The sequence below is a fragment of the Scaptodrosophila lebanonensis genome, unplaced genomic scaffold, assembly GCF_003285725.1.
Source record: "Scaptodrosophila lebanonensis strain 11010-0011.00,11010-0021.00 unplaced genomic scaffold, SlebRS2 tig00000113-arrow-arrow-pilon, whole genome shotgun sequence".
Classification (NCBI taxonomy): domain Eukaryota; kingdom Metazoa; phylum Arthropoda; class Insecta; order Diptera; family Drosophilidae; genus Scaptodrosophila; species Scaptodrosophila lebanonensis.
The window spans coordinates 744766-771633 of NW_022060575.1; the positions used below are offsets into that span (position 1 = coordinate 744766).

The 26868-nt window shown below is 38.8% G+C and overlaps 6 protein-coding genes across 6 annotated transcripts; 5 read left to right on the forward strand and 1 right to left on the reverse strand.

The window, feature by feature from the left end:
* Window positions 1–5199: 5199 nt before the first annotated feature.
* On the forward strand, window positions 5200–10812 carry LOC115628415 (carboxypeptidase B). The gene is made up of 5 exons (XM_030524502.1): window positions 5200–5291; window positions 9185–9857; window positions 9986–10096; window positions 10155–10309; window positions 10521–10812. Exons 1-5 carry the CDS (start codon window positions 5200–5202, stop codon window positions 10810–10812), a joined length of 1323 nt encoding a protein of 440 aa, XP_030380362.1.
* A 2141-nt stretch (window positions 10813–12953) lies between these two features.
* Window positions 12954–14913, forward strand: LOC115628356 (carboxypeptidase B). The gene is made up of 2 exons (XM_030524431.1): window positions 12954–13903; window positions 14548–14913. Exons 1-2 carry the CDS (start codon window positions 13062–13064, stop codon window positions 14846–14848), a joined length of 1143 nt encoding a protein of 380 aa, XP_030380291.1. The 5' UTR covers window positions 12954–13061; the 3' UTR covers window positions 14849–14913.
* Window positions 14914–15013: 100 nt separating this feature from the next.
* Window positions 15014–16535, forward strand: LOC115628263 (carboxypeptidase B). The gene is made up of 3 exons (XM_030524282.1): window positions 15014–15100; window positions 15163–16065; window positions 16120–16535. The coding sequence occupies exons 1-3, from the start codon at window positions 15024–15026 to the stop codon at window positions 16415–16417; spliced, it is 1278 nt and encodes a 425-aa protein (XP_030380142.1). The 5' UTR covers window positions 15014–15023; the 3' UTR covers window positions 16418–16535.
* A 97-nt stretch (window positions 16536–16632) lies between these two features.
* On the forward strand, window positions 16633–17993 carry LOC115628416 (carboxypeptidase B-like). The gene is made up of 3 exons (XM_030524503.1): window positions 16633–16700; window positions 16770–17621; window positions 17687–17993. The coding sequence occupies exons 1-3, from the start codon at window positions 16633–16635 to the stop codon at window positions 17991–17993; spliced, it is 1227 nt and encodes a 408-aa protein (XP_030380363.1).
* Window positions 17994–18202: 209 nt separating this feature from the next.
* LOC115628312 (carboxypeptidase B-like) lies at window positions 18203–19777 on the forward strand. Its single transcript, XM_030524366.1, has 2 exons — window positions 18203–18920; window positions 19355–19777. The coding sequence occupies exons 1-2, from the start codon at window positions 18337–18339 to the stop codon at window positions 19701–19703; spliced, it is 933 nt and encodes a 310-aa protein (XP_030380226.1). The 5' UTR covers window positions 18203–18336; the 3' UTR covers window positions 19704–19777.
* Window positions 19778–20600: 823 nt separating this feature from the next.
* Window positions 20601–23064, reverse strand: LOC115628221 (carboxypeptidase B-like). The gene is made up of 3 exons (XM_030524216.1): window positions 22911–23064; window positions 21027–21917; window positions 20601–20961 (listed from the first exon to the last, which is right to left on the reverse strand). The coding sequence occupies exons 1-3, from the start codon at window positions 22979–22981 to the stop codon at window positions 20664–20666; spliced, it is 1260 nt and encodes a 419-aa protein (XP_030380076.1). The 5' UTR covers window positions 22982–23064; the 3' UTR covers window positions 20601–20663.
* Window positions 23065–26868: the final 3804 nt, after the last annotated feature.

Consider the following 26868-nt stretch of genomic DNA (forward strand, 5'->3'; position numbering starts at 1 on the left):
TGATTTCAATATCATAATAAAGGAAAAATTGATTCTACTAAGCTTGATTTTTTATTGAATCAAAGATAAAGATATCGATGATGAAGGGACGTGATGCTGAATAAATAGATTTTTACTACATACAGCCATGAATCAATACACATAATACATATATTGTTATAGTATTAATAATACAAATATCATAATATAGTATGTATTATAGTATTATAAAAAGTAATTAAAAGAAGTGCGATTTTTTAATTTTGTCAATATACAAAATATCTTGTTATATTAATATTATAAATTAATTTCCTAAAAACCAAGCTCTCTGCAATTGGGGCAGTACTATAAAATTAACGATATATCCCAATATGTATTGTAGAATATAAAATGAAGCACCTTAACCTATTCAGGGATATAGAATTGTGGGAGCTATGCAAATAAACAAGCGCTCATCCATGTTAGCGTGTGGTGCAGCCATGGACTTGGCATGGGGTAAAGGGTTAGGCCATAGGATCAGAGCAATCCTTGAAGCGTTTTACAGAGCAGTGCATAGCGCAAGAGGATTTTTGATGGTGCTGCGCCCGCGTCTCGATTAAATTTTTTTGCCGGCAGCGTCATGTCAACGCAAGAGTCAAAAGTGGGTGGACAAACATGAATATATGTACGTACGTGTATATAGTACTATATGTATGTCCAAGTGTGTGCCTGGACTGGCACTGGCAGTTGCCACAACGCAACCAGTTGATTTATACAAAACTCGGTTCGTGTTGATTTTCATTTAACGGTCTTTTAGTCAACTTCCTGACACACTGACTGCCATATACATATATTCGTCTGGCAATGTCTACATAATACCCAGTTATTGTTCCTTGCTTTTTTATGTCTCTTTGCATAGCGAAAACACGCAAGCCGCCAGACTTGGTCCTCACCCCTCCTTTATAGTCGGGGGCGGTTCTGAAGTATGCACATTATGTCATTAGCATGCTGGCAAAAATAAAGGGAGAAACTTTTCCAACGGAACGCAGACATGACAAGCATGAAAGCATTTCCAGTTGCCTATTTCAGTTGATTCCTTAAGCGTGGGCGTATTTGATGACGAGACGTAGTGTAACCTAAAAATGATAAACAAATTAACAAAATTCCAACAATTATGACCAAAAAGCAAAAAAACAAGGAAATGATTCTGATTCCCGGAACCTGCCTCAATAAATGGAAATGAAAACAACAGTTCTCAGATGCTACACTTAGAGAAAAACATTTTGAAAACCTAGCAAAACCAGAGCAAAAAAGTAGAAATATTTTGAATCATTTGCAACTATTGAGTACTCATATATTTCAAAATAAAATCGTCAAAAAAGTAAATTCGCGTATAGTTCTGATATTGGTCTAAAGTTAAGACTCCAAACTTTTGAAGGGACATAACGAAAATGGTTTGTTGGAGTTCAATCTGCTTACTTCTAAATTATTTATATTTCCATTTTGTTTTTACCTTGTACCTAAAGGGGCCAAGTTGTATGTGATAGACAAATTGAGGATTGGTAGACTCCAGGTTTAATGTAGATATATCCATGAGTTCGTCCGTTCATATAAACTTTTAAACCTTAAAAGCCAGGGTCACAAAACTTGATGTGATATATAGACTAAGTTTTTCATAAGCAACGAAAATTGGATATATTATTTGAAAATTATGATAACATTCTGATATCGCTTTTAAAACGTTGGTTTTTCATGTTTACTAAGATATCGTAAACTTGATATAAATTTTTATAATACCCAATTTAACTGTAGAATACAAGTAACTTTTTTATTACGATACTAAAAGCAGTAGTACTTATACATATATGCACAATATAGTCTGCATTTTCATAAAAATCTGTGCATATAGGGATGTTTGGTGTATATTTAAGTTGAAGTATAGAAGATTCACCATCCACTGCTTTAAATTTTAATTTAGAGAAAAACTCAAAGGCATTTGTCTAAACAAAGAAGAGTTGTTGTTTCTATTAAGCAAAAATATCCATCAATCATACAATTCTAAAAGCAGCATAATTATAAAGCTGTCAAGTGCCTAATTGAGGGTTAAACCCGACCCCATAAAATGCATATCTTCTTAACCAGCAAGAAATCGATCTAGATATGTCCGTCCGTCTGTTTGGATAAACGCCTGGATTTCGGAAATGGCTGTGCGAACATAGACCAAACTTGGTGTGTATATAGACTCTCCGAATCTCTAGGCAATACGAGTTAATTTAATTTTTTTATTTTCTAATACTGCCAATAATGGCAAAAATTCAAATTTAAAATCGGTTGATCCTAAGAAAAGTTAGTACGTCCCTTAATATATCCACAAACTGCAGCATCAAGTTCGATTTTCTTCTAATATTTGCTTCTGCTATGAAATTTGTTGGGGTGCAGGGTATTTTGCAGTCGCGCCTGCTCGACTGTAGCAATCTCTCTTGTTTATTGCAGTTTTAATTTTTTGTACATTACAATAATTCCATTGTTTTTGTGGAATTTTTTATAATTTTAAGATTTATTCCCACTTGAGTATGTTTTGTGAGTTTAAGTTACAAAACAAAAATATAATGATTTTTTTTAAATACCATTATTCAACGATTTAAATGATGTATAAAATAAATTATGGGATGTATAAAAGTCACATAAATATGGTTTACAATAAAATTGAAGTAATAAAATAATGTTTAAAATGTAACAAAGCAGAACATATGGTAGATCTATAGGTATTAAGAAAAATTGTGTTTTTTTTTTGTGTATTTACGCACGAAGTGCATTCCCCTCGTAATTTATAATTATTGTTCTCCAATTGTTACATGCGATATCTCCATTAGGCCGCTCTAGTCATAAACACTCTATTATCAGAGCGCAGATTAAAAGATCAGCGTGACGCCGTGATCTTCGAGATTTCATGGTTAAGGTCGCACGCATCTTTGGCTCAGGGGTTTTCTTATGTTAATTACGCGCCAATCGCACAAAAGCTCAAAAAACAACAGGCACACGATGAGAAACGATGAGAAATCAACAAACTAAAAAAAAAGAAACAAATATGTAAACTGCGATGTTTATTAGATTTGAATTATGAAACAGTCGAGCTCGCTTTGAAGCTGGCCGAAAGTTGAATGCCCCATTGGCAAGTGAGAATCGATGGCACGTTAAATGGATTTAGAACCGCCTCCGTTTGAACCTAGGGGTATGTATAGTATAGCTAGTAACCTGTCTGACATGCCCATTAAGCATGCACATACGAGTAGATGCAGATATTAGTCGGCTAAAATACATTTCATATGCAAATTTGTGGCTTTCGACTAAACGAGTTTTGGATCACCGGAAATATAACATTGATATTTTAATAGTTTAAACCACGAGTGATGATTGCCAGAATCATTTGTTCTTCTACATATAGTACTACGTCTACGATTCGTTTTGACGATAGACCGACGCGTCGGTCAACCGGAAGTGCCCGGAGCGATGCCACCGAAGAAGCTGCCAAAGAGGCCCAATAAAAACCACAAAAAAAAATAAACAAATCAATACAAATGTGTCGCTGATGCGCGCTGCTCAGGTTCACAAATGACGATTGAACATTATACTTGTACATAGTAGCTGTGTAGCTGTTATTCAAACTTTTGCTTTTAAGATGGGCCATGCTTCCATTTAACGTTTTAATGAACTCGATCTTTAGATTTGGACTTCAATGGTACTACCAGCTGCTCTGCTTGTTCAAAGCGACGCATAAAACAGTTTTCAACACTAACAACATCGAACCCCCCTTCTCGGCGTGTTTTACCACAAACTTGAATCGATTACGTGTGCGTGGTAACTGTAATGGACAATAAGTGCTCTCGATTTGAGTGGGTTAAAAACCTGCAAATAATATTGTTTAACCGAACACTTCCGCCTAATGCTTTTTGGCATATTTATGGTCAGCATTTAACGCTTGAAGAGGCTATCATGACCTTGGCCAATTGCTAAAACCGAAAGTTCTGCGCTCTTGTCAGAATCACAGCCAACTCTCGATATACTATGCATACATACATACATACATACATATGTATGTACATATACGCATCATATTAATTAAATACCTCACCGATTCAAGCTAAATTTGCCTCATTAAATACACAGCCGTCGGCTCTTCAAGTCAGTCCGTGACATTAGGAAGACAAAATCCAAATCATGAGCCAAATTCTTCTATAAAAACCAGAAAAATAACAAGTAACGGCTTCAGAATCAATTTAAGCTGTGCGATACGCGGATGCAAACGAATGGATAAATAATAAACCAGAAAAATAACGCATAAACTCCAAAGTGTTTGATACAATTTTTACTTATACATACATACTATACATATGTACTTTACCAAAGTGATCAAAAATACTGGTTTTCAAACTAACAGCAAAAAAAGCGCGTAATATTCCCAAAAAAAAGTTCATTATCAATCGAATCAAACATTTGAAGCCAATGAATGTTTAAATAATTCCACATAACCCGAATCACGTGTGCTGCCTTTTACTTTTTGAACTTAATAGGCAGTTTATGCTAAATAGTGTGTTTAGAACTTGATAATACATATAAATTTGAATATTGCCCGTTCTGCGATCGCCAAGCAACAAACGATTTAAAAGTGTTCCCCCAACATCTCCCTTGATGAGCATTGCCCGACGAGAGCCGAATCCACAAAAAATAGAAAACAAATCACCGAGTTCGAATCGCGTCGAGTTGCCGAAACTAGTCGCTCCGCACCTGACCTTGACACTTACTTTTCTAAACAATAAGCTGTCCGAAACAAATTTTTTGATTTTGGTAGCGTCTTCTTTCTAAGCCAAGTGTTGAACGACTCGCCAGTCTTGGGCCAAATCGAAAGCGATCAACACGGGTCCATCCCGTACGGCGTGAGTTTCGATGAAAGAGTGAATAAATTGAATAAAATAAATTACATACTATATTTCAAAGTCAACAGTTTGTATACATAAATAAAAAATATATTGCATAATTTCTCAAGTGCCAGCAACAATCCATCTGGAAAAACCGCCGATTGGAATTATTAAATTACTTGTATAGAGAAAAAAAAAAATACAGTACCACCAGCTGTTCCATTCAATTGTTGTGTTGCATATTTTAATACATAATAATACAGTATAAAAATTGCAAATACTGCTGCTAAGGCTAATTGCCAAGTGCCGGAAAATCTGTACAAAGATGAGCTCTAAAAAAATCGTGTGCAGTTTGTTGCTGTGCGTCGTCAGCTTCGCGTGCCTCAGTGCTGCCAACAATCTGGCGGGCTATGTCGGGTAATAAAAACAAAAACAAATACAAAAAATATATATCTATATATAAATATGCATTCATTTAAATTGAAGCTAAACATATCGAAGCACAAGCGTTGCTTCGTCCATAGGACTGAGTGGCCATTATTAAGTAGTTGTTTTTTATTTTCAAATCTTGTTAAAGCTTTATTCAATTTTATCATTATATAGTATGTATAGTATATATATACTTAGTATTTTTAATGAAACAGGTTTGAATTTTAATTATTTTAATAGCGCGCGTGCTCGAAATTTATGCATGCTCCCAGACAGCTTGGCTGGCTAGCAACAGTTCTGTGCATTGAACTTAATCAGAGTTGGCTTGTTTTATTTCTTTTATGAGATGAGATGAAATGATCGTTGAGCAGAGTCCAGATGCGAGTACGATGTTTTGGATATGAAGTGATTTTACATTTCAATTTCATAAGCTAGTATTACTGTGTGAGTAAATGATGAATTTCATTATTTTTGAAGCAAAACTTCTGAGCTTACACCACCTATACGAAGATGTTAGATAATGCTACAATGTTTTAAAAATATCTGATTCTTTACTGCATTTGCAAATGATGGCAAAAGAGTGGAATTAAAAAAAAAAAAACAAATACAAACGTAAAATTACCATCTCCTAAAATCATGTGGATAATGTAATTTGCTAATTAGTTATTTATCATCGTAATAAACTTAAAATGTGCAAAAAGAAAAGTAGTAAGGTTTCTAAAAATATTAAAACTGAACTGAACTCAGTTTCATTTTTGAGTAATAAAATAGAACATTACGTGTATATTAAATAATTTAATATTTTGCTGAAGCAAGGAAACATTTTCTATATTCTTTTCAGCATACAATAGATTGTTTTTCATTTTATCTTTCTTTAATATTTGTGGAATATTTATAGCTTGTACCCAAAGGGTGAAAGGCTATACTAGTTTTGTGCGAATGTATGTAACAGGGAGAAGGAGGCGTGGCAGACCCCACAAAGTGTATATATTCTTGACCAGGGTAACAAGCCGAGTTGATATAGCCATGTCCATCTGTCCGTCTGTATGAACGCAAAGATCTGAGGAAGTACAAGAGCAAGAATAACCAAACTCGGTATCCAGATTCTCCTAAGTCCGAGAAAGGACGAGTTTGTGTTTTTTTCTGATGCACCCCCCACTCCCCCGCAATTAGAGTTTTTCCCATAATACCCGTAACTCCCGTATTTCCTGGAAATTCCTGCAACTACATCCATATAATGATTATGTGTCTGTGTTACAAGTTTCATCCTGATAGGTTAATTATGAAGAAAGTTATAGCCATAAACATAATCTCTGTCCAAGCTCTGCCGGCAGGGGTTGCTGCTTTGGCTTATTTTTTTTACTGCATACAAGCACGCATAGACGCGATTCTGATAATGACATAAACATAACATAAACACTTATGTCTTATGTATGCATGTGTTGAATATTTTATATTTAATTAAATTAATTAATATATATATAATTTTTTTTTTTTGGGTAGGACAGGGTATTTAAGAGTTGAGCCCGCTCGACTTGTGTATTCTTTCTTGTTCTATCTGTTATACATGCTGATATCATTGCGCTAATACAGGAGGACGGACATGGTTATATCGACTCGCAATAAGCTACATTAGTAGTATACCCGTTTAGCCTTGTGGTACAGCATACAAAAAGAGAGCAATTTAAGATAAAGATTGGAACAACTAAATAATTGAACCTTTATAGGTAGATTACTAAAATATTCGCCCTTGACTTAATCGAAGAGCTATGCACATTCAAAGTACGAGTTGTTAGGTAGTTGAAGCTGTGTAGTATTTTGCTTCGTTCTGCCAATAATTATAATTAAATTTAAGGAGCAAAATGTTGTCTTCGCTCATGGCTCAGCAAGTGGTCAATGCCAATTTTGCAAGTGTTAATGCTTTTAATTTGTCGTGCTAACGATCGCAGAGGCATAGCACAACAACAGCGCCGTATTTCAAATAGCGACCTGTAGTCTTATTGATGCTGCATTCCACGATCTCAGTATGTTTGGCAAACAAAGCGATCGTTTGCACATTTGTCGGCAGTCAAGGCGAAGCGACGAAACGACATTTACAACAACAATTTGTGTACATGGGGCGTATGAGTGATGATGAATGGCTGTGCAGCTGTCACGTTGCAGTTTGTTATGGGACCGGACCGCGTTAATAAAAGGTTTCGCACAATATTGCAGTGCTTAGAGCTTGATAGCTAAATGGCCGAAGACATGGAACACAAAATTAGATACTTCCTTCCGTTTGCGGCGATGGGCGGCAAACAAGTTGAAAGTTGGAACCAAACAATATGTCGCTGATATCTTTTGTTAAGCTATCTATACATATTCATAAATATGCATGGATATTTCCACAAGGCCGATGCGTCAGCTCAATAGTTGCGCCAACAATGGGGCTTCATTTGGCTTGAATTAAGGAAATTATAAATAGAAAAAAAGCTTAATCGTATGTAAACAGTTTGTTTATGTAAAAATGAAAAATGATTGCTGCAAATGTGCTGACTTGTCCAGTTGGCGGGGGGCTAATTATACGAGAATACTTGTATGTATTATCACACTGTATGGCTGTCGCTGCACGTGATTAGTTTTGTGACTTTGTCTTGGTCTTTCTGTTTTGCTAGGCACTTCGTTGGATATGACGCCTCCACGCGTTGCCGCTGCAGCATTTGATAAATATGCAAACATTTATAGATATTTGTAGCCAGCTTGTTGCTTCATTATGCGCATAGTCTGTTTCGGAATTTTACGAAATGATAAATTGGCCACAAATTCATGTGAGCTGGCTGAGTGCCAAGCGTCATGCTCCGATGAGGCGACATCAATGGCACTGGCGTCGCAGCACTTTGCATAAATTTGTAAATCAACAACTCATTTTGCCGCCCATTGGCGGCTAATACACATAAATTTAGTGTCCAATTAGAAAGAAGGCGTCAAGTGTGTGTGTGTAACTGCAGTCTACAGTAGGTAGATCTGTCTGGGCTACTGCTTTTCACAATCAATGCGCTATTGTCCACTCATTCAATTAGTTTGCCACTCCACTTTGTCGCCGTTTTTGGAGTCATCTTTGCCACCCGAATCGATAAAGCTATGTATGTCTCTTTAAAAATATCGTTGGTCTATATAAACACACAAATCTTATAATTCTGATTTTATTAAACAGGCAATCTCGACTTTCTCAGAATGTAAAAGTTATTTCAAACCATAAAAACCTGCTACTATTTTTTTGTAACGAAGATACATTTCTAAGAACTTCGAATTTTTTTTTATGTTGCTGCCATAGGAACAATAAAAATGTTAAGCTATTGAGTTTCTTAATTATGATGATATCTCAATGTAAATTAAGATAAAATACAAACCAGATGTTGGGGGATTTTTTTTAGTTAGCTCACTCAAGACACAGAGTATTGACTTGTAGAAATAAATTTGCAAATCTTTAGATAAGTATAAGACTCTTGCAAAGTAAAAAAAAGAAGACATTGTACAAAGGTTGATGTAGTGCCAAGTAAGTTTTGTGTTGATGGAATAATTTCGCTGATCTTAGCAGGTCAATATATTCAGAAGTTTTAGAAGTCATTTAAATAAGTATAAAGTAGTTGACAAACAATCTGTGGAAAATTTTGGGTACAAAAGAAAATTATATTTGCGGAAAATATATATTTCTTGCATTAATTTCAAATCTGAGCTGGGCTTACTTTTAAATGAACTGGAGACCTATAGTAAAAAATAGTCTTTTGAGTTAACTTTTAGTCTCTCTACAATATTTTATTTTTATTTTTTATATTAAATCTTTATTCTTTAGTTAAGATCTGTTTCTCAACGATTAATAACTATGCAATATTCTTTTCCAGCTATAACAAGTACACTGTACAATATGACAATGAGGATGCCTTCAAATACATGGTGGATCTGCAGACAAATGATGCAGGACTGGACTTTTGGCTTCTGACGCGCAACATGTCCGTGTTGACGGTCGGTCCCAAGATGCAGGCAGTGTTTGAATCGCGATTAAGTGACTTGGACGTCACCTATCAAACACAGCCACTAATGGAGCTGATGCAGGCTCTGCACTCCAACAGCACCTTCGACGAGGAGGACACTGGTGAGGACGTGGAGGAATGTCAGACATCGGATTGCGAATATTCGAGACCGCGTCGACGAACGCGACGACAAGCGCGCGGATTTTTCTCGCGTTACCCGCGCTATCACGAGATTCTCAACTTTATGAGTGGATTGGCTGCACGTTATCCACAATACTGTCGGTACGAGTCTCTGGGTCGCTCCAACGAGGGTCGTCACATCGCAGCTCTATCCATAACACTGAATAGCCGTGTACGTCCACGTCGCGTTGCATACATTCAGGCAGCGGCCCATGGACGCGAATGGATCACCACACAGACTGTTCTCTACTTAGCCTACGAGCTTCTTACCAATATTCGTGCGTTCCAGCGAGTGCTGTACGATGTGGAGGTGTTTCTGGTGCCGCTGGTCAATCCTGATGGATATGAGTACACACACACAACAGTGAGTTTTGAGATATGATTAGAAAGCTAAGGGCCAGTGATTCGTTAAGTGTGATTCCAATTAGTTTTGAGCATTGACTGCTTTCCAAATATTTGCGATCCTCTAATGAAATGCTTTGCTTAATCCAGGATCGCTTCTGGCGCAAGAACCGTCATCGCTATGCAGGTCATGGCTGCAGCGGCGTGGACATTAATCGCAACTTTGGCAATCATTGGAACTTCCAGGGTGCCAGTCAAAATGTAAGTAGTGGACCTTGACCTTCAGTTGAGCACGTTTCCAACCACATTTTACCTGCAGCTGTGTTCCGAAGTCTACTCCGGCACCGCGCCCAACTCTGAGCCGGAAACATCGGCTGTTGTGCGCTATTTGGAATTCAATCGTCATCGTGTGAAACTCAGCCTGGATGTGCACTCATTCGGCAAATTCATTTTTTATCCCTACGGCTACGCGAAGTGAGTATGATATGTGTGTGTGTGTGTGTGTTTGTTTGTGTTTGTTTGTGAGCATGGACGATGGGTGGATCAACACGCCTGCCGAAAAGAAATTCAATTTACTTTTCAATTATTTGCTAAAAGCAATTAAAACCGAAAATTTTTGCATCCCATTTAAATTCCATTTGTATGTCTGTTGTCTATCCCCACCCCTCTCTCCAATAAAATCCAGAAACACTGTGCCGCCCACCGTCGGCACTCTGCGCTCGGTGGCCTTACGCGCCGCCAACCAAATCGGCAAATATCGCGGAACCCGCTACACCATTGGCACCTCCGCCTCCATTTTGTACGAGGCCTCTGGCAGCTTGGATGACTTTGCCTACGGCAGTCTGGGCATACCCTTGTCCTACACGCTTGAGCTGCCCGGTGAGGAGTTCCATGTGGCTTCGTTTGACATAATTAACGTCTGCAAGGAGACATTTGCCGGCTTCATCGAGTTCATAAGGCACGTTAGTCTGTATTAGTCCTTGGCCTTGGCGTTTCAGCTCAAGTGCAACAATTGAATTTATTTTGTTAATTAAACTAATTAATGTCGTCGTTGTTAAGCATTTAAGAGAAACAAATATAGACTAAGACATAACAAATTGAATTAGAATTGCTTGTGTTTTATTCCATGCTAATAAATAAAAAAACAGCTTTGGTAAAAAACAAAGAATGTTAAACCACATGTTAGTGGAACATAAACGAACAGAAAAAAGATTCTCAGTGGATAGTTTATTCAACATATATAGTATCGAATTGCCTGTACATCCCTTCTGATTGTAACTTATGCGGATGATATTATATTCCTGGCTACACGTACATAGTTGTCCCTGTCTTTTGAAGTGCTTCAGGAGCAGCTAGATACTTTCGGAAAGTTGCTTCTCTGATGAAATAGAGCGGTCAACACAGAAAAGACATCGCAGGCAACATTTGCTCTTAAAAGAGGAGACAATTCTCCAATCAGCTTTAATTCTGCTCCCATTCTTGTGCTGGAAGTAATAAAATATCTGGGTCTAACTCTATCTGGGTCTAACTCTTGACGGAAGACCTATGTCGAAGCCCCACATGGTTGCTAAGCGCTAAGAAAAATGAACTGTTGGGCAGAAAATCTAAGCTTAAACTTAGAATTAAGCTTTTGTTATACGATAATTGAACGATTCGGCTTGGTGTTCCTTACATCGTTGACGAAATAGTTAGGCTGAGAACCAGAAACATCAATCAGTTCTCTTGAAAACAGAAACACAAACAGAAAGCTTAAGACTTCACCCCTTAGACCTGCCGTTTAGAACACAAAACAAATTTCTATCATTCCTTTTGCCCATTAATAAGCCTATAAATCCAGACTTTAAATCTTGTTATCTAAATAAGAGATATGTGTATTTAACATAAATAAATAAATAAATGCAGTTTAAGCAAATTTGTTCCAAAAACTGTACGTAATTTTTATTGTTTATTAAACGGTTAGCATTTGGAATTCGTTGGAGTGTCTCTTCGAAACATAAACAAGAGAGAACGCTACAGTCGAGCAAGCCCGACAGTGAAATACCCTGTACCCAGGTAAACTTCCGACATTGAGGTATATGCGCCCATAGCAGCAGCAAAAAGAGGAAGAAGAATAGCGAACTTGTTGCTGCAGCTTGGGGGGGGGGGGGGGGTGTACTGGCGAGAATTTGTTTCGCAAATAACAACTTGGGCGGGGAAAAAGGGGGGCAAAACTTAAAAAAATAAATAAACTCGTCCTTTCTCGGACCTAGGAGAATCTGGATGCCAACTTTGGTTATTCTAGCTTTTATAGTTTTTGAGATCCTTGCTTTCATCCAGACGGACAGACGGACGGACGGACATGTCTAGATCGATTTCTCTCGTCATGCTGATTCAGAATATATATACTTTATGGGGTCGAAGATTGTTCCTTCTGCATGTTACATACTTTGCACAAACCTAATATACCCTTTTTACCCTACGGATACAGGGTATAAAAACTTATGTGGTCAAGCAATTAATGGTGAGCTACTTAGTAATACTGGAATATTATTATAATAATAAAATAATATAATAATAATAGAATAATAATGGAACTTCTGTTTCAATTTATTAAAATCGGATGCATAAATGGTTAATTTAATTTCTCTGTTTGTCGCTGTTTTGGAATTAATTATTTTTTTATCAAACATTTAGAAGCTTTCCAAATTCTTGATCTTGAGTTCAATCATATAGCTATCAGAAGAATGCATCATCTAAATCATTTATCTTTGCGGCTAAAGCTTATGAAACTCTCTTCAGCCATCCCGTTTTATCTTAATCTCGTATCTCCTACCCCTGGTATTGTACGAAAATTGCCCGCAAGAGGTCGAATTAGGGCCAATTCGAATTAATAAAAATGGGTTGAGTCATAACAGATGGATAGCTTTCAGTTACCCTGTTTACTTGTTATTTGTGCAATAAATATTCTTGACTACTTCAGCGTCTAGTCACATAAACGATATCTAGCTAAATGGCCAAAAGCGGCTGTTAGTGCCTCCAATAAAGTGATAAATAGTCGATATTGAAGAACGCGTTGAAATTGGGAGCTCAGTATATTAAAGTATTTCGAGTGAAAATGATGTTTCGGATACCAGTGTGGCTGTTTCTGACATTATTGCTTCCGCTGTGGGCCACTGCGCTACAGGATTACAAGGATTATAAGCTCTTGGAGCTGCAAGCACAATCTATATCTGAACATCGGACGTTCATGCAACTGGCCCAGAAATTTAACATCGATTTGATGGGACAGCGTCGGTTCAGCAACAATGAGAGCGTTCGCATTTTGATGGACCCGAATAAGGCCGACGCGGTCTTGGCCCAACTTGAACACCACAATTTAAAGCATCAAGTTTTGGTCGATGACTTGGCACCATTGGTGAAGGCACAGCATGAAGAGAATTTACGCAGCAAGGCCCGTTTTCAATTGCCATACATTGAGGCCATCGGAGGTTTCTATACTCACGCCGAGATCAATGCTTATTTAGATAGCCTGCCAGAGCGCTATCCGTTTCGTGCATTTGTCAAGAACTTTGGGCGTAGCTTTGAGGGACGCACCATTAAGGTCCTTACCATCACCAATGGAGATGGACATCCAAATAAGCCCATTATATTGATAGATGCAGCAATGCATGCACGTGAATGGATTGCGCCCTCAATGGCTCTTTACATAATTGAACAGTTGCTAGACCATTATGAGGATAATCATGAGCTGTTGAATGAATACGATTGGTTCATAATACCGGTCGTAAATGTCGATGGCTATGAGTATACGCATACAGCTGAGCGCTATTGGCGAAAAACCCGTCGACCCACCACTGATCCAGAATGCATTGGTACCGACCTAAATCGAAACTTTGGTTACGAGTGGGGTCTAGATGAAGGCTCATCGGATGATCCTTGCGAAGATATTTACCGTGGAGAGTACGCGTTTGACCAACCCGAAGCACAGATGCTACGTGATGTAATGCTGCACTATAGTGGACGTCTGACGTGGTATCTCTCACTACACTCTTATGGCAATTACATACTCTTGCCCTGGGGCCACACAAAGTAAGTGCTAATAGAACTTAGTTTGAAATCCCTATCACTATTCCGTAGCGATGTGGAGTTTCTAGTATAAATTCGGGCTACTTTATGTTGAAGTTCGCAGTTTTATCTCTAAACCAAGAGATAATGCTACAGTCGAGCAAGGCCGACAGTGAAATACCCTGTACCCAAACAAACTTCCGACGATGAGTTATATGCACCCATCAATAGCAGAAGAAGAAGAAAGGTGAATCCCATTCTGCAGTTTGTGGGCGTAGTATAGGAATAAAAATGCTTCGCTAATAACTTTTCTTTGAATCAACCGATTTGGATTATGCATTTATTACCTACGCTTTGTCTACCACAACCTAGCCTAGACATTTAGACAGACGGACGGACGGATTTTTCCCATCATGCTAACTACGAATATATATATTTTACATACAAGTAGATCGGAGATGCTTCGTTCTGCTACATACTATGCACAAAAGTAATATACCCTTTCTACCCTACGGGTACAGGGTATAAAAAGTTGTATTCTAATCAAAGGTAATAAGATATGAAAATGTATTTAACTTTAAAAAGTTGAAGATGGGTATTATCCATTAGTATTAAATTGTAGGAAACAGAAATAATCAATCTCGCGATCGTTCTAAATCCACTTGCAGAGAATTGCCCGAGGGCTATGACGATATGTTCTATGTGGCGGATGCTGGCGCGATGGCCATTGTGCAGGCAACCAATGGCATTTATACATATGGCAGTGCTTATCACGTTCTATATGCTACGTCTGGTGACTCGACAGATTATGCTGTGGGCGTGGCAAATGTGTCTGCAGCTATGACACTGGAGTTACCTGCCGGCGGCTTTGTAGGATTCGATCCGTGGGTGTCTCAAATTGAAGGCATACTGACAGAGACCTGGATAGGAGTGCACGCCATGGCTCTAGAGGTGATAAGGCGTTACTAAAGATAAAGAATTTGCTAGCTTCCAAATCATAAATAAAGATATAACTATTTGGCGAGTAAAACATACTCAATAGCTTATAATTTATAGATCTTGTCGAAGCTATTCGAAGCTGATTAGATTACGTCGATTACTTAAATACTCGCGCGTTGGACGGCATGTGCTTAGTCCGTAAAAAATGTTGCGTCTAACTTTGCTGGTTTTACTATTAGGCTGTGCTCTTAGCATTACGTTGGCTGCCAACAGCTACGAGGGGTAAGTGGAGATTCCTGGTTTTCCTAAGTAGTTGTTAAATAACTCTGGGTGTGGCTATTTAGCTATGGTATCTACGAGGTGCGACCAGCTAATGCCGCGCAGACGGAGCTGCTCCACGAGCTGAGCCACCAGGGTTACGACTTCTTCAGCCTAAGTCGTTTGGTTGGCAAGGAGTCGCGTGTTTTATTGAGTCCTGCACAGCGTGAGAGTTTTGATAAATTGCTCGCAGACCAAGGGATGAGCCACAACATTCTTAATGGCAACGTTGGTGCTACCATTGCCGAGGAGTTCGCGCAGCTCCAGCTACAACGTCGTCTCTTCCCCATCACAGGCAAGGGTCGACTTAGCACGGAACGTTACTACACTCATGCGGAGATCATAAGCTATATTAATGATTTGGCAGTACGTTACCCAACCCGTGTATTCGTCAAAACCGTTGGGTGGTCTTATGAGAAACGCGAGCTTAAAACAATTACAATTACCAATGGGGATGGCCGTCCAAATAAGAAGGTTAACTTTATGGATGGGGGTTTCCATGCTCGTGAGTGGATCTCTCCAGCTGCTGTCCTCTATGTTATCGATCAGCTGGTGGAGAACTTTGAAAATAACGCAGAGCTTTTGCTGGACTACGATTGGGTCATACTGCCTGTGGTCAATCCCGATGGCTATGAGTACACCCAGACGGGAACAGTGGCGCGCATGTTCCGTAGAACACGTCAGCCATATAAATATTTAGGAGTGACTTGCCATGGCGCCGACCCGAATCGTAACTTTGATTTCCATTGGGCTGAAGAGGGTGCCTCGACGACTCCATGCACCGACACATATGCAGGACCAACGCCATTTTCGGAACCGGAAACCATTGTGGTGCGTGATTTAATGCACTCGCTTTCTGCTCGTGGCATAATGTACCTTACTATCCATTCTTATGGCAACTATCTTCTCTATCCGTGGGGCTGGACTAGGTGCGTAGGTCTACGTAAAAGAACATCATTCCGAACTAAATCGATTTCTTTCAGTGACCTGCCCGACACCTGGGAGGATCTAGATGAGGTGGCGCGCGCTGGTGCCGACGCTATAGAGGAGGCTACGGGAACTCAATATACCTATGGATCGTCCACGAATGTACTGTACATCGCAGCAGGTGCGAGTGATGATTACGGGTTCTATGCCGGGTTCAACGTATCGATTACCATGGAACTGAGTGCGGGGGGTGCTACGGGCTTCGATCCGCCCGCAACGAAAATTGATGAGTATGTGAAGGAAACTTGGATTGGCATCCGCGCTATGGCCCAGAAGCTACTGGAAAAGTATTAGATATTTGCTACTAGACGTGCAATTAATTAAATTTATCGATCATTATGCTTGCACAACGGCTTTTTGAGATAAATAAACAGATAGTGAACATTTTGGCCAATGTGTGCATGATATCGAATCGACAATCTTTGCTTTGTGGGCTGGTTAGATTTTTTGCTCCCAAACGAATTCTGATAACAGACTTTTAGTTTCTTCAAAGTTTGCGTCGTGGTAAGATGACGTATTTATGGCTCTTGTTGTCCAACTTGTGTTTAGTACTCGTGAGTAGCAGCGTGTACGACGGGTAAGGGGCAAGTCTGATAAAAATAAAAGCAAATGTACAAGTATATATCAAATTCAAATTTTTACATAGCTATAAGGAGCTTGAGCTGGCAACAAAGTCGCGATCGGCAGTTGAAAATTTTAGGTTTGCTGAGTTGGCAAGAAATGACTCATTCCATGGGCTCTATAATAAAAGGGGCTTGGGTGCCTCCGCGCGTTCAACAGAGGAAACTTTTGCCAAGTTATTGGATACAATTGGCATAAGCTATAGGCTGGTCAATGGAGATGTGGGTCTAACCCTTGGTCGGGAGATTCCGTACGAGGGTGGCCTGAGCACCGAACGCTATTATACGCACTCGGAGATAAATCAGTACCTTGAAGACCTGGCTAAGCGTTTCCCGACACGCGTTTTCATTAAGGCCGCTGGCAAGAGCTACGAGGGTCGTTGGATGAAGACTATTACGATAACGAATGGCGATCAGCGCACAAACAAAAATGTCATCTTCATAGATGGCGGCATTCATGCTCGCGAGTGGATTGCTCCTGCCGCAGCACTTTATGCCATAAGTGAGCTCGTGGAAAACTTTGTCGCGTATCATGAACTGCTGTTGGACTATGATTGGGTAGTGCTGCCCGTAGTTAATCCCGATGGGTATGAGTACACACAGCTGTCGCCGGATACTCGGCTTTGGCGGAAAACGCGCCAACCAAGTAGCGCCGAATGTATTGGCTCTGATCCTAATCGCAATTTTGATTTTCATTGGAATGAGGGGGGCTCCTCTTCTGATCCATGCTCAGATACTTATGGTGGACCGCAAGCCTTGTCAGAGCCTGAGGTCGTTGTGTTGCGTGACTTACTGCACACTTTTTCCGGCCGAGGAAAAATGTATTTGACCCTGCACTCCTATGGCAATCTTATACTTTATCCGTGGGGCTGGACGCCGTAAGTAGAGTTCCTTGAGTTTTGTGGAAGTAGTATTTATTATCCATTAATTATTTTTATTAAAGCGATTTGCCGGAGACTGTCGACGATTTGCATGAGGTAGCGACTGCCGGCTCTGAGGCTATATATGCCGCCACAGGCACAAAATACGAAATCGGTTCTTCGACCAACGTGCTCTATGTAGCAGCGGGCGCCAGCGACGACTACGCCTTCCATGCCGGATTTCCCATATCATTCACCATGGAATTGCCAGCTGGTGGTCCAAATGATTTTGATCCACCTCCATCAGCTATTGATAGTATCGTTAAGGAGACGTGGGTTGGAATAGTGGCTATGGCACACAAAGTCGTTGAAAAATATCCATTGGAATGAAATATTAGGTCTAACTTTGTAATAAACAATTATTCCAATCTTCAGTTTATCATTATAGTTACCGTTTTGACTGTTGGATGATTGGCAGTGATCGTAAGTTTGACACTTTATTGCGCCGCAGATACAGTCGCAGGCCACGTTAGCCCTTGGTAGGGTTTATAAGTGCTTCCATTCTTCCTCAACTTTTAGTTAACTGTCTTCAGCAAAAATGTTACGTACTTTGTGCTTAGTCGCCCTTGTAGGCGTTTGTGTTGGGTGGTCGGGTAGCTTGAAAGGCCGCCCTCCATTTATTCTAAAGGAAGTGCCTAACGATAGTGCTAACACATTAAGCTATGAAGAAATTATGGAGTACTTACAAAACTTAGAAAAGGCCAATGCGGATCGAGTTCAGCTAAGGGACGCTGGTTTTTCGTATGAGAACCGGACTTTAAAAACGATTACGGTTACGAATGGCGACGGACGAACCGATAAAAACGTTATTTTCGTGGATGCTACTTTCCATGGTCGCGAGTGGCTGCCGCCTCATGCCGCCGTATATTTGGTGGAACAATTGGTTTCAAACTTCAAGGAAAATATGGACTTGCTTAAAGATTACGACTGGATAATTTTGCCTTTGGTCAATCCAGATGGTTACGTGCACTCATACACTTTTAATAATATGTGGCGCTTCAATCGAAAGCCAAGTCGTAACGGCTATATAGGCACCGATTTGAATCGCAACTTTGGTTTTCAATGGGGACGCTTGGATGGTAGCTCTCGAAATCCCCGTAGTGAATTGTTTGCAGGGAATGCGCCATTTTCGGAGCCAGAGTCCAGAATTGTGCGTGATATAATGCACGATTTGGTAGTGAGTGGACGAGGCATTATGTATATAACCCTGCATTCATATATGAATGCAATTCTCTACAGCTACGATTATACTAACAGGTAAGTTGAAAGAGTACATGGTGAAAAGATAAAGAAAATACAATTCGAGATGAATATTCAGAACTATTTAAATTGCACTCTCTTGTATTGTCTCAACCTAAAATTAGTGATAAAAAGTGATGAATATTCAAAACTATTTTAATGTTTCAAACACTGTTCCTATGTAGTTGGTAATTGTGTTTGAAGTGTAAGATATAACTACGTAGTATAAAATATTATAAATGATTATTACTAGACGAAAATGAGGTAGGAGGAAGGTCAGGTGGCAGGAGTGTAAGAAAATCGAACTTCTCCCCGAAATAAATCAAAAAATTAATTTTTTTTTATTTAATTGGTAATAGAATAGCATACGTGTAGGTATATTTAAAAGCCAGCGTATCGCAACTCTAGCATTTTATATTTATTTTTTATCATATTCTGATTATTTTCCTCAGGGTTTTTCCCAAAAACATGCTCAATCTTTCTCAAGTGGCACATGCTGGAGCTAATGCAGTAATTGCTAAAGGAGGTGACTTGAAAGCCATTTATGAATCATATGAAGCATCTGGGACAAGTCAGGACTATGCGTACTGTGTTGGTTTTCCTTTGGTGTTTACCTTCGAGCTACCAGGTAACGATTTTTGGCCCAAAAAAACTAAAATTGATGGGTTTGTTAAGGAGTCGTGGACAGCAATACGCGCAATGGCCAAGAAAGCAATGGAGCTCTATCCACTAGGTACAAAGATACCAAAGTTTAAAGGCAAATTTTATCTAAACATGAATGACAAATGTATTAATTATTAAGTTACTATGAAACAAAATGAATATACATACATAGTCTGTCAAAATAAATAAAAAAATAAATATGCATTTTGAGATATTTATTATTATTAATAGATAGTCTAAACAAAAGCTAACGCATTAAAACAAACTCGTATAGCGTACACACATAAGGCATCTTTGTGCAAAATTTGGTGTCTCTACCTCTTATAGTCTCTGAGATCTAGGTGATCATACGGACGGACAGACGGGCGGACGGACAGACGGTCAGACAGACACACAGGGCTAAATCGACTCGTCTCATAATGCTGATCAAGATCTGGCACGCTTCCTTCTGCCTGTTACATTTTCAGCTCCCGCAAACCTAATATACTCTTGTACATTTTATGTATGTACAGAGCATAATTATTATTTCGTGCATTATTTTCATCAAAATTTTAATTTTTTGGCGCTTTTCCCCTTTGGAAAAGCTCCATACGACCTTGTATATAAACAGGCCGCAAACCACGTCTCTACAAATGCAAATATCCAAAACCGTGAATCACGAAGAGTGTTCAAATTTCCTACCTATTGCATAGTTTTCGAAAAAGGCTTGAATTCATCCAGCTAGCCCGATACTTTTTGTACTACATGCTAAGTACTAGTATGTATACAACATTATAAACACACATGCATTTAATCGTTTACTTAAAGCACCTAGTCTATGAGATTTGTGAGAATTGCACATTTAACTGGATTGGCGGCACTTCAAGAGTCCAATAAAGGTTTTACAATAAAATTAAGTGTTGACACTTAGCTAAAGCTTTGAACCACTTTAGCGCAACTATGTCAATGTTTCCCTTCTAGGCCAATTGCAGCGGGGCGTCGATATAGCTTATCGGCAACAAATAGAACCCAAATGGAATACAAGTCAAAAATGAGTAGGTTAGGTATAAAATATAGCAGTGGATTCGTTTATTTCTTTGGTTTTCCGCTTCTAATTCCCTAGTACTTTTGAATAACCTTCTCAGCCATGGCTTTAATGCCCAGCCAAGTTTCTTCGACGAATGGCTTGATTTGTGCAGTTGTGGGATCAAAGCCACTGCCTCCTGCAGGCAGTTCCATTGTGATGGAAATGGGGAACTTGGCAACGGCAAAGGCATAATCATCGCTGCCACCTGCTGCGGCATAAAGCACATTTGTGGAGCTGCCCACGGTGTAGGCAGTGCCAGTGGCGGACTTAATGGCTGCCGCGCCAGCCTTGGCAACCTCATCCAGATCGGTCCAAGAGCTGGGCAGTTCGCTGTAACAAAGATGATAGGAATCAGCACAGGGTGAACAATTATGAGTCAATGTCAGTTCGCTTACGAAGTCCAGCCCCAAGGATAGAGCAAGTAGTTGCCATAGGAATGCAGCGTCAGGTAGAACTTGCCGCGACCAGTCAGACTGAGCAGAAGGTCGCGCACGATTTGAGTCTCGGGCTCTGAGAAGGCGGACTGGCCTCTGTAGGTGTCGGCGCAGGATAAAGTGGAGGCACCAACCTCACCCCAGTGGTAATCGAAGTTGCGATTGCCATCAGTGCCGTAGCAGGAGCTGGTCACGGGCTTGCGGGTCTTACGCCACATGCGAGTGTTGGTATGGGTGTACTCATAGCCATCGGGATTAACCACGGGCAGAATTACCCAATCGTAGTTCTTAAGCAAAGCCGCGTTTGATACAAAGTTCTCAACCAGTTGCTGAATGACGTACAAGGCACCGGCGGGAGCAATCCACTCACGGGCATGAATACCAGCATCCAAGAAGATGACGTTCTTATTGGCATTGCCATCGCCATTGGTAATGGTGATGGTCTTCAGATCGCGACCTTCATACGATTTTCCTGCTACCTGGACAGTCACGCGACTGGGGTAGGTCCTAGCCAACTCGTCCAAATAGGCATTGATTTCGGCATGTCGGAGGAACGCTGTGAAGCTGACGCCACGGCTCTGGTCGCGTGGCACAATCAAACGTTGGCTCTGGTTCTCCAATTGCTGGCGTTTCAAAGTGGCACCAAAGTCATCGTTGACCAGCTCGAATTGCAGGTGAAATTGACGCAATATCTTCTCAAGCTCCACATGCATGCTGGGTGGCACCATCACACGAGCCGGCTTGTTGAGGGCGCGTGGCAGATCGAAGAAATCCAAGTCGGCGTTGTTCTGCAGGTGCAACAGCAGCTGCTTCTCAAAGTCGTTGCGCGCATTGATGTCGTAAATCTTGTACCTGTCAATGTCAATGAATATAAATATTTAATTAGAGCCAGCAACATCTCTAGGGCTGTACAAGTAGCTGCCACGGATTTTGTAAGTCAAGGGTAGACTAGTTTTTAGAAAACTCTTTTCAAAGGCAATGTATTGAAGTGAGTTCCAGTCGTTTGCGTTGAAATGATTGATTGATTGATGGGACTAGAATGCATCATTTGCGTGCTTAAAACAGGGCATAAGCGATTGTAATCTATTCACGATTAATTCTACTATACCAGCACTTTTGATTTATGGATTTATATGGTTATTTCACTGCATTAATATTAACGCGCAATGTAAGCATATTTTAAAAATTACATAAAATCAAAATCTTCATTATAAATAATGCTTTGATTTTGGTTTGTGAAATTAATATTTTTCTGCATGGACTTAACACAAAATTTATTGCTTTGCGTTATCCATATATTGATACTAAAAAAGTAAAGCACTGATATCCCCATATTTTTTTTAGATTAATCTGGAATTTGAACGTGACTGGTATTCCCACATTAGATTTTTAGATTAATCTAGAATCTGAATGTGACCAATTAACAAAAGAAAACGCTTAGAAAACGACAAAAGTTTGTTATGAAGTGCGCTTGTTAAATACAAGTATAATCAATAAGTTTCTACAAAGCAAACTGGCCACCTAACAATTGCATTTAGAGTAGTCTTTGGATTGATTGCGACAATAATAGGAAACCCACTTTTGATTTGTTGATAATTCTAACAAGCATTTATCTGTGGAAGCTACCTTTTTTGCTTATACTTTAGGGTGCTCGGATTGGAAAAAAGCATTCTGTACTAGTAGATATATGCTATTATCCCTAACTGAATATATCAATGGTTATTGCGGTCAAAGCTGATTCTACACTGTTGTTCCTTAAAGTGACGCACACTGGAACTGCAGATCTCTGATGTTCATTTAGGTACCACTAGTAAGTACCACTAGTAAGTATTTCTCGTAACTTACCCATCGTAGGATTCTCCTGCCAAAGCAGCGGCACTGAACACCAACAACAGTGTGCACACTTTCAAAATCATTTCTCTGACTTAGACTTCGCTGTTCTACGAACCGTTCCGTTCGAATGAATTGCAACGCCGCATCTAGTCACTTATATAGTCAACCACTTGAGCCACTAGACGTACGTATGAGCAATGTGCGCGCTAAGGCAATATCACTTCCTTCTTATCAGCAATGGTTAAAGACGTTTGTCGAAATGATATATTTTGATCAGACAAACTTTATCAGTGTTTTCGGGGGCGTTTGCTCGGCTAGTTGGTGGAAGGGGTATCTGTCAAATGCTTGAGAAATTCTAGTTAAATCTCTCTAAATTTACAACATCATTGACATAATAATTCACAGTAAATTGACGAATGGAAACGTAAACTCCAGTTATGGTTGTTTTATTATTTATTTATTTTTTTTTTTTGTTTTTGCGTTGAAAAGCGCATATCTGTAGCCAATGAGCTGCATAATTAAACCTTTCTTGAGCACGTGCACTTTCTCATTAGTCATGGCTGTTTTAAGCTTTTTCAATTATAGTACAAGTAGACTAGCTCGTAAATTCGTCGCTAGATGTACTGCAATAAGCGTTTGATTTATGTGTGCCCTTAACTTTTAGTTGTTCGTATTATAAGTTTTGATTGTTTGGAAAATGGCGCGTAACGTTTTATCAGTCTGGCTGTCCGTTTGCTTGGATTTTGGGTGTTGGGTGCATTTCAAAACTTTTTCCGTTTTAAAACAATGAAAACCTATATACATACAAGTATGTATGTATTCATGAGTATGTGTATGTGTCCAGTGCCGACAGCACACAAAAATATTGTGTATTTGAAAATTTATTGCATTTCATACGTTTTTCCATATTTGTCTGCATTTGTAGGCAGTTTTTGGCACAAACTTTTTCGTTAACAACAAAAACAACAAGAAGAGGAAGTTGCTTACTTAAAACTGACAATGAGCGCATGGAAATGACAAAAAACACTGCGGAAACTGTTGGCTCGTAATGTTGAATGGCATGCCACGACTAACCCACAGTGTGGAAAAGTTTTTATAAATGCTTTTTGCCTGCACGTGACTGCGAACAACCGCCTCTATGTGTTTGTAAGTGTGTGTTTGTGTCTCTCTCTCTGTGTGTGTGTGTGTGTTTGTGGAGTTTTTCACAGAAATTTCTTTATATATATTTTTTCTTTCTGTATGTGTTTGTGGAAAAGTTTTGTCTAAAGTTTTTCACTGCAGTCGCTTTATTTGCATTGACATAACGCACTGCCATTGTTTGATATTTATTTTGAATTATGTTTAAATATTTAACCAACCATTTGATATCTACAAATTTTGTGCATGAGTTGCCTCAATAGTTCACCCAGTTGCCCCAAAGAGTCATTAACTGGAATTGAAATTGATGGCAGTACCCGAAATTAGTTTGAAAATTCATTAAGCTGCCATTTTCATTAATATTCGGTGGAATCCATCCTTCTCACATACTATACTTGTACATTCTACAAAAGTTTTTGCGGCGCTCTTTAATTTTCATTTTGCATAAATTAAAACCCACAGATAGATGACTATGAAAATAAGCTCACCAAAGGGCTGCCATTAACTTGCGGCATTTATTGCTATATTAAGCACCGCCCTCTCTGTGAACTCTTAGAGGGCGATAGCTGGATGGGGGCGTGGCATAAAGTTAAGTGTCAAAAACTTGCCAAAAAACATGCCAACAACAGTGGCTGCTGAGGCATAAAGGTTTTAATTAAAGTTCATCTTCACACTTAATCAAATCACTCTTCCCGGCAATGTCAGTGGCAGTCTCCTCTGCCTCTGAGGCAGAGGTAGAGGCAGCAACAGCACAAGCAACACCAGCACTCTTTTCTAATTAAGTGTGAGAAATCGTTAAATGTAAAATCAAATCGTGCAAAAAGTAATTGAAGAAGTCTACGCCAAAGGGGTGACTGGGGTGGGGGCGTCTGTTGCTTGAACTTGACGACTCATCGGTGAAAGTTGTAAATTGAGTGGAGTGTTTTGTGTTTTGTGTTGCTGTAATTGCTGCGGCCTGGCCTGGCCTGGCTGGCTGGATTAGCAGCATAACAAAGGCAGTCCAGCACACCCCAAACATTGATTGGGGTTAAGTGTGAAGGACGCCTGCATTCACGGCCATCTGTAATACAGTGGAGCATTCGTATAACGAACTGTTGTGTGCAAATATTTCGAATTTAAAATTAAGGAATGTGTCGATGTTTGATGTTTGTTCTCTTTTTACACGGTATTTTGATATATGTAACACGGTTTGAAAATTAAAAATTGCATATATTTCTTTAGAGGTAAGGAACCAATCACCTATTTTTGCATATGATCAATGTCTTTTTTTACACGGTTGATTCTAGAACCAATCTATCGGGTAAAAACAGAATTAGGTGTATACTATTCTATTAATTAGGAGTCCTTTACCTTTCTGAATGGAGAGCAATACCACGACTCACTCCCAAATATATTCAAAAACCTTATGAAGGCTGAAAATTAATTTAACAAAAACGTTGACAAAAATATAATGAAAATGCTTATTAAAAATGCAGCACTTGTTTGCGTTTTGATTTCCACACTTTATTGGCGATAACTTTTGTTTTGTTGTTAATATTTGTTCATAATTTTCAGAATTTGTGTTGTATCAAACGTTTCGGACATTGTCCGACAACATTTGTATGTAAACACCAGTAAGCATATGTTGTTGGATTTGTAAAATATTTCTTTACTAATAACTTTGTATTGATAAATAAAGTTTTTGACAGTTTTTTGTTGGTTAGCAATCTTTCTTTTTCAGGTCCGTATAAAAGTATACGTTTTGTTTATTTAGATCTTTTATTTCATATTTTCACAGAATAAACTCGAAATAAATTGAAAATAATTTTATACAAAAATATGAAGAGTCTCCGAGAATATGTTTTAGGCAGACCAGCTGAGCCACAACTTATTTATTTAGACCCTTTACGACTATTCAATTATTCAAACAATGAAAAACAAAAATTTTTTTTTTTTCAAATTTTAAATATTTTTGTAATTTTCCAAGTTGACTAAATCATTGTCGGTTGTTTATCTATATGAGTATGTTCTCATTGGAATTAGAAACAACATGATTTTAATAATGATTGATCAAATGCGAGTTAGAGGGCTTCTGAAAGGGGATGATGAATGTTTCCACATCAGCTAAATATACAAGATATATAAAGCATGATTAATATTTAAGTTTTAACAAATTTGTAGATAAATATTTGTATTTTATTTTGAAATATTTATTTGTACATGTATATGTACAATTTTGCTAATTTTTTTTAAGTTAGCATTCGTACCACTCAAAAGTTTCAATCTTGATCCTCACTTTGGTTTGTTGATGTTTTTTATATCAAAAATAAACTTGTCTAAGTCTTGGGATAACTACTCTTTGTATGGCAGCAAGTAACAGTCCCATTTATTTCTTGGCGTTATTGATAAAAGAAACTACATTTTATTAATTACATTTAATAAATATACTAAATGCTAAGACTAAATACATATAGTCTCAATTTTGTTATTAGCATTTAAAAGCCATTGTTGTAGAAGTGAGTTACATTTTTGGAATATGACTTTGGAATATTAATTTAAAAGCAAATCCACTTACATTAATCATTTTTCAAAGTAGATGTGCTCTAATTAAGCCCCACTGTATCACCTATTACTAACAATCTGTTTGTTATTTGTTGCTAGGTCTTAAGACAGACAATTAACTAATTAAAAGCAACACTTGAAGCTGCGCGGTAGTCAGGAAAATTGGTCGGCGCCAGCGTCTCATCGTTGTGGACTGATTCATGAGATTCTTTGAAGTGTCGGCTCCAATGGCAAATTTTCGACTGCAAAAAATTGTTATTGTTGTTTTGCATACATTAAGGCTTAAATTTAG

Excerpts from the sequence above, each read along its gene's own strand:
- LOC115628416 (XM_030524503.1), top strand. The coding sequence starts at position 16,633 with ATGACGTATTTATGGCTCTTGTTGTCCAACTTGTGTTTAGTACTCGTG. Across the intron at positions 16,701-16,769 it reads AGTAGCAGCGTGTACGACGG|CTATAAGGAGCTTGAGCTGG; the intron begins GTAAGGGGCAAG and ends ATTTTTACATAG. Across the intron at positions 17,622-17,686 it reads TATCCGTGGGGCTGGACGCC|CGATTTGCCGGAGACTGTCG; the intron begins GTAAGTAGAGTT and ends TTTTTATTAAAG.
- LOC115628221 (XM_030524216.1), bottom strand. The coding sequence starts at position 22,981 with ATGATTTTGAAAGTGTGCACACTGTTGTTGGTGTTCAGTGCCGCTGCT. Across the intron at positions 21,918-22,910 it reads GCAGGAGAATCCTACGATGG|GTACAAGATTTACGACATCA; the intron begins GTAAGTTACGAG and ends TGACATTGACAG. Across the intron at positions 20,962-21,026 it reads TATCCTTGGGGCTGGACTTC|CGAACTGCCCAGCTCTTGGA; the intron begins GTAAGCGAACTG and ends TCTTTGTTACAG.
- LOC115628263 (XM_030524282.1), top strand. The coding sequence starts at position 15,024 with ATGTTGCGTCTAACTTTGCTGGTTTTACTATTAGGCTGTGCTCTTAGC. Across the intron at positions 15,101-15,162 it reads GCTGCCAACAGCTACGAGGG|CTATGGTATCTACGAGGTGC; the intron begins GTAAGTGGAGAT and ends GTGGCTATTTAG. Across the intron at positions 16,066-16,119 it reads TATCCGTGGGGCTGGACTAG|TGACCTGCCCGACACCTGGG; the intron begins GTGCGTAGGTCT and ends GATTTCTTTCAG.
- LOC115628356 (XM_030524431.1), top strand. The coding sequence starts at position 13,062 with ATGCAACTGGCCCAGAAATTTAACATCGATTTGATGGGACAGCGTCGG. Across the intron at positions 13,904-14,547 it reads TTGCCCTGGGGCCACACAAA|AGAATTGCCCGAGGGCTATG; the intron begins GTAAGTGCTAAT and ends ATCCACTTGCAG.
- LOC115628415 (XM_030524502.1), top strand. The coding sequence starts at position 5,200 with ATGAGCTCTAAAAAAATCGTGTGCAGTTTGTTGCTGTGCGTCGTCAGC. Across the intron at positions 5,292-9,184 it reads AATCTGGCGGGCTATGTCGG|CTATAACAAGTACACTGTAC; the intron begins GTAATAAAAACA and ends ATTCTTTTCCAG. Across the intron at positions 10,310-10,520 it reads TATCCCTACGGCTACGCGAA|AAACACTGTGCCGCCCACCG; the intron begins GTGAGTATGATA and ends AATAAAATCCAG.
- LOC115628312 (XM_030524366.1), top strand. The coding sequence starts at position 18,337 with ATGGAGTACTTACAAAACTTAGAAAAGGCCAATGCGGATCGAGTTCAG. Across the intron at positions 18,921-19,354 it reads AGCTACGATTATACTAACAG|GGTTTTTCCCAAAAACATGC; the intron begins GTAAGTTGAAAG and ends TATTTTCCTCAG.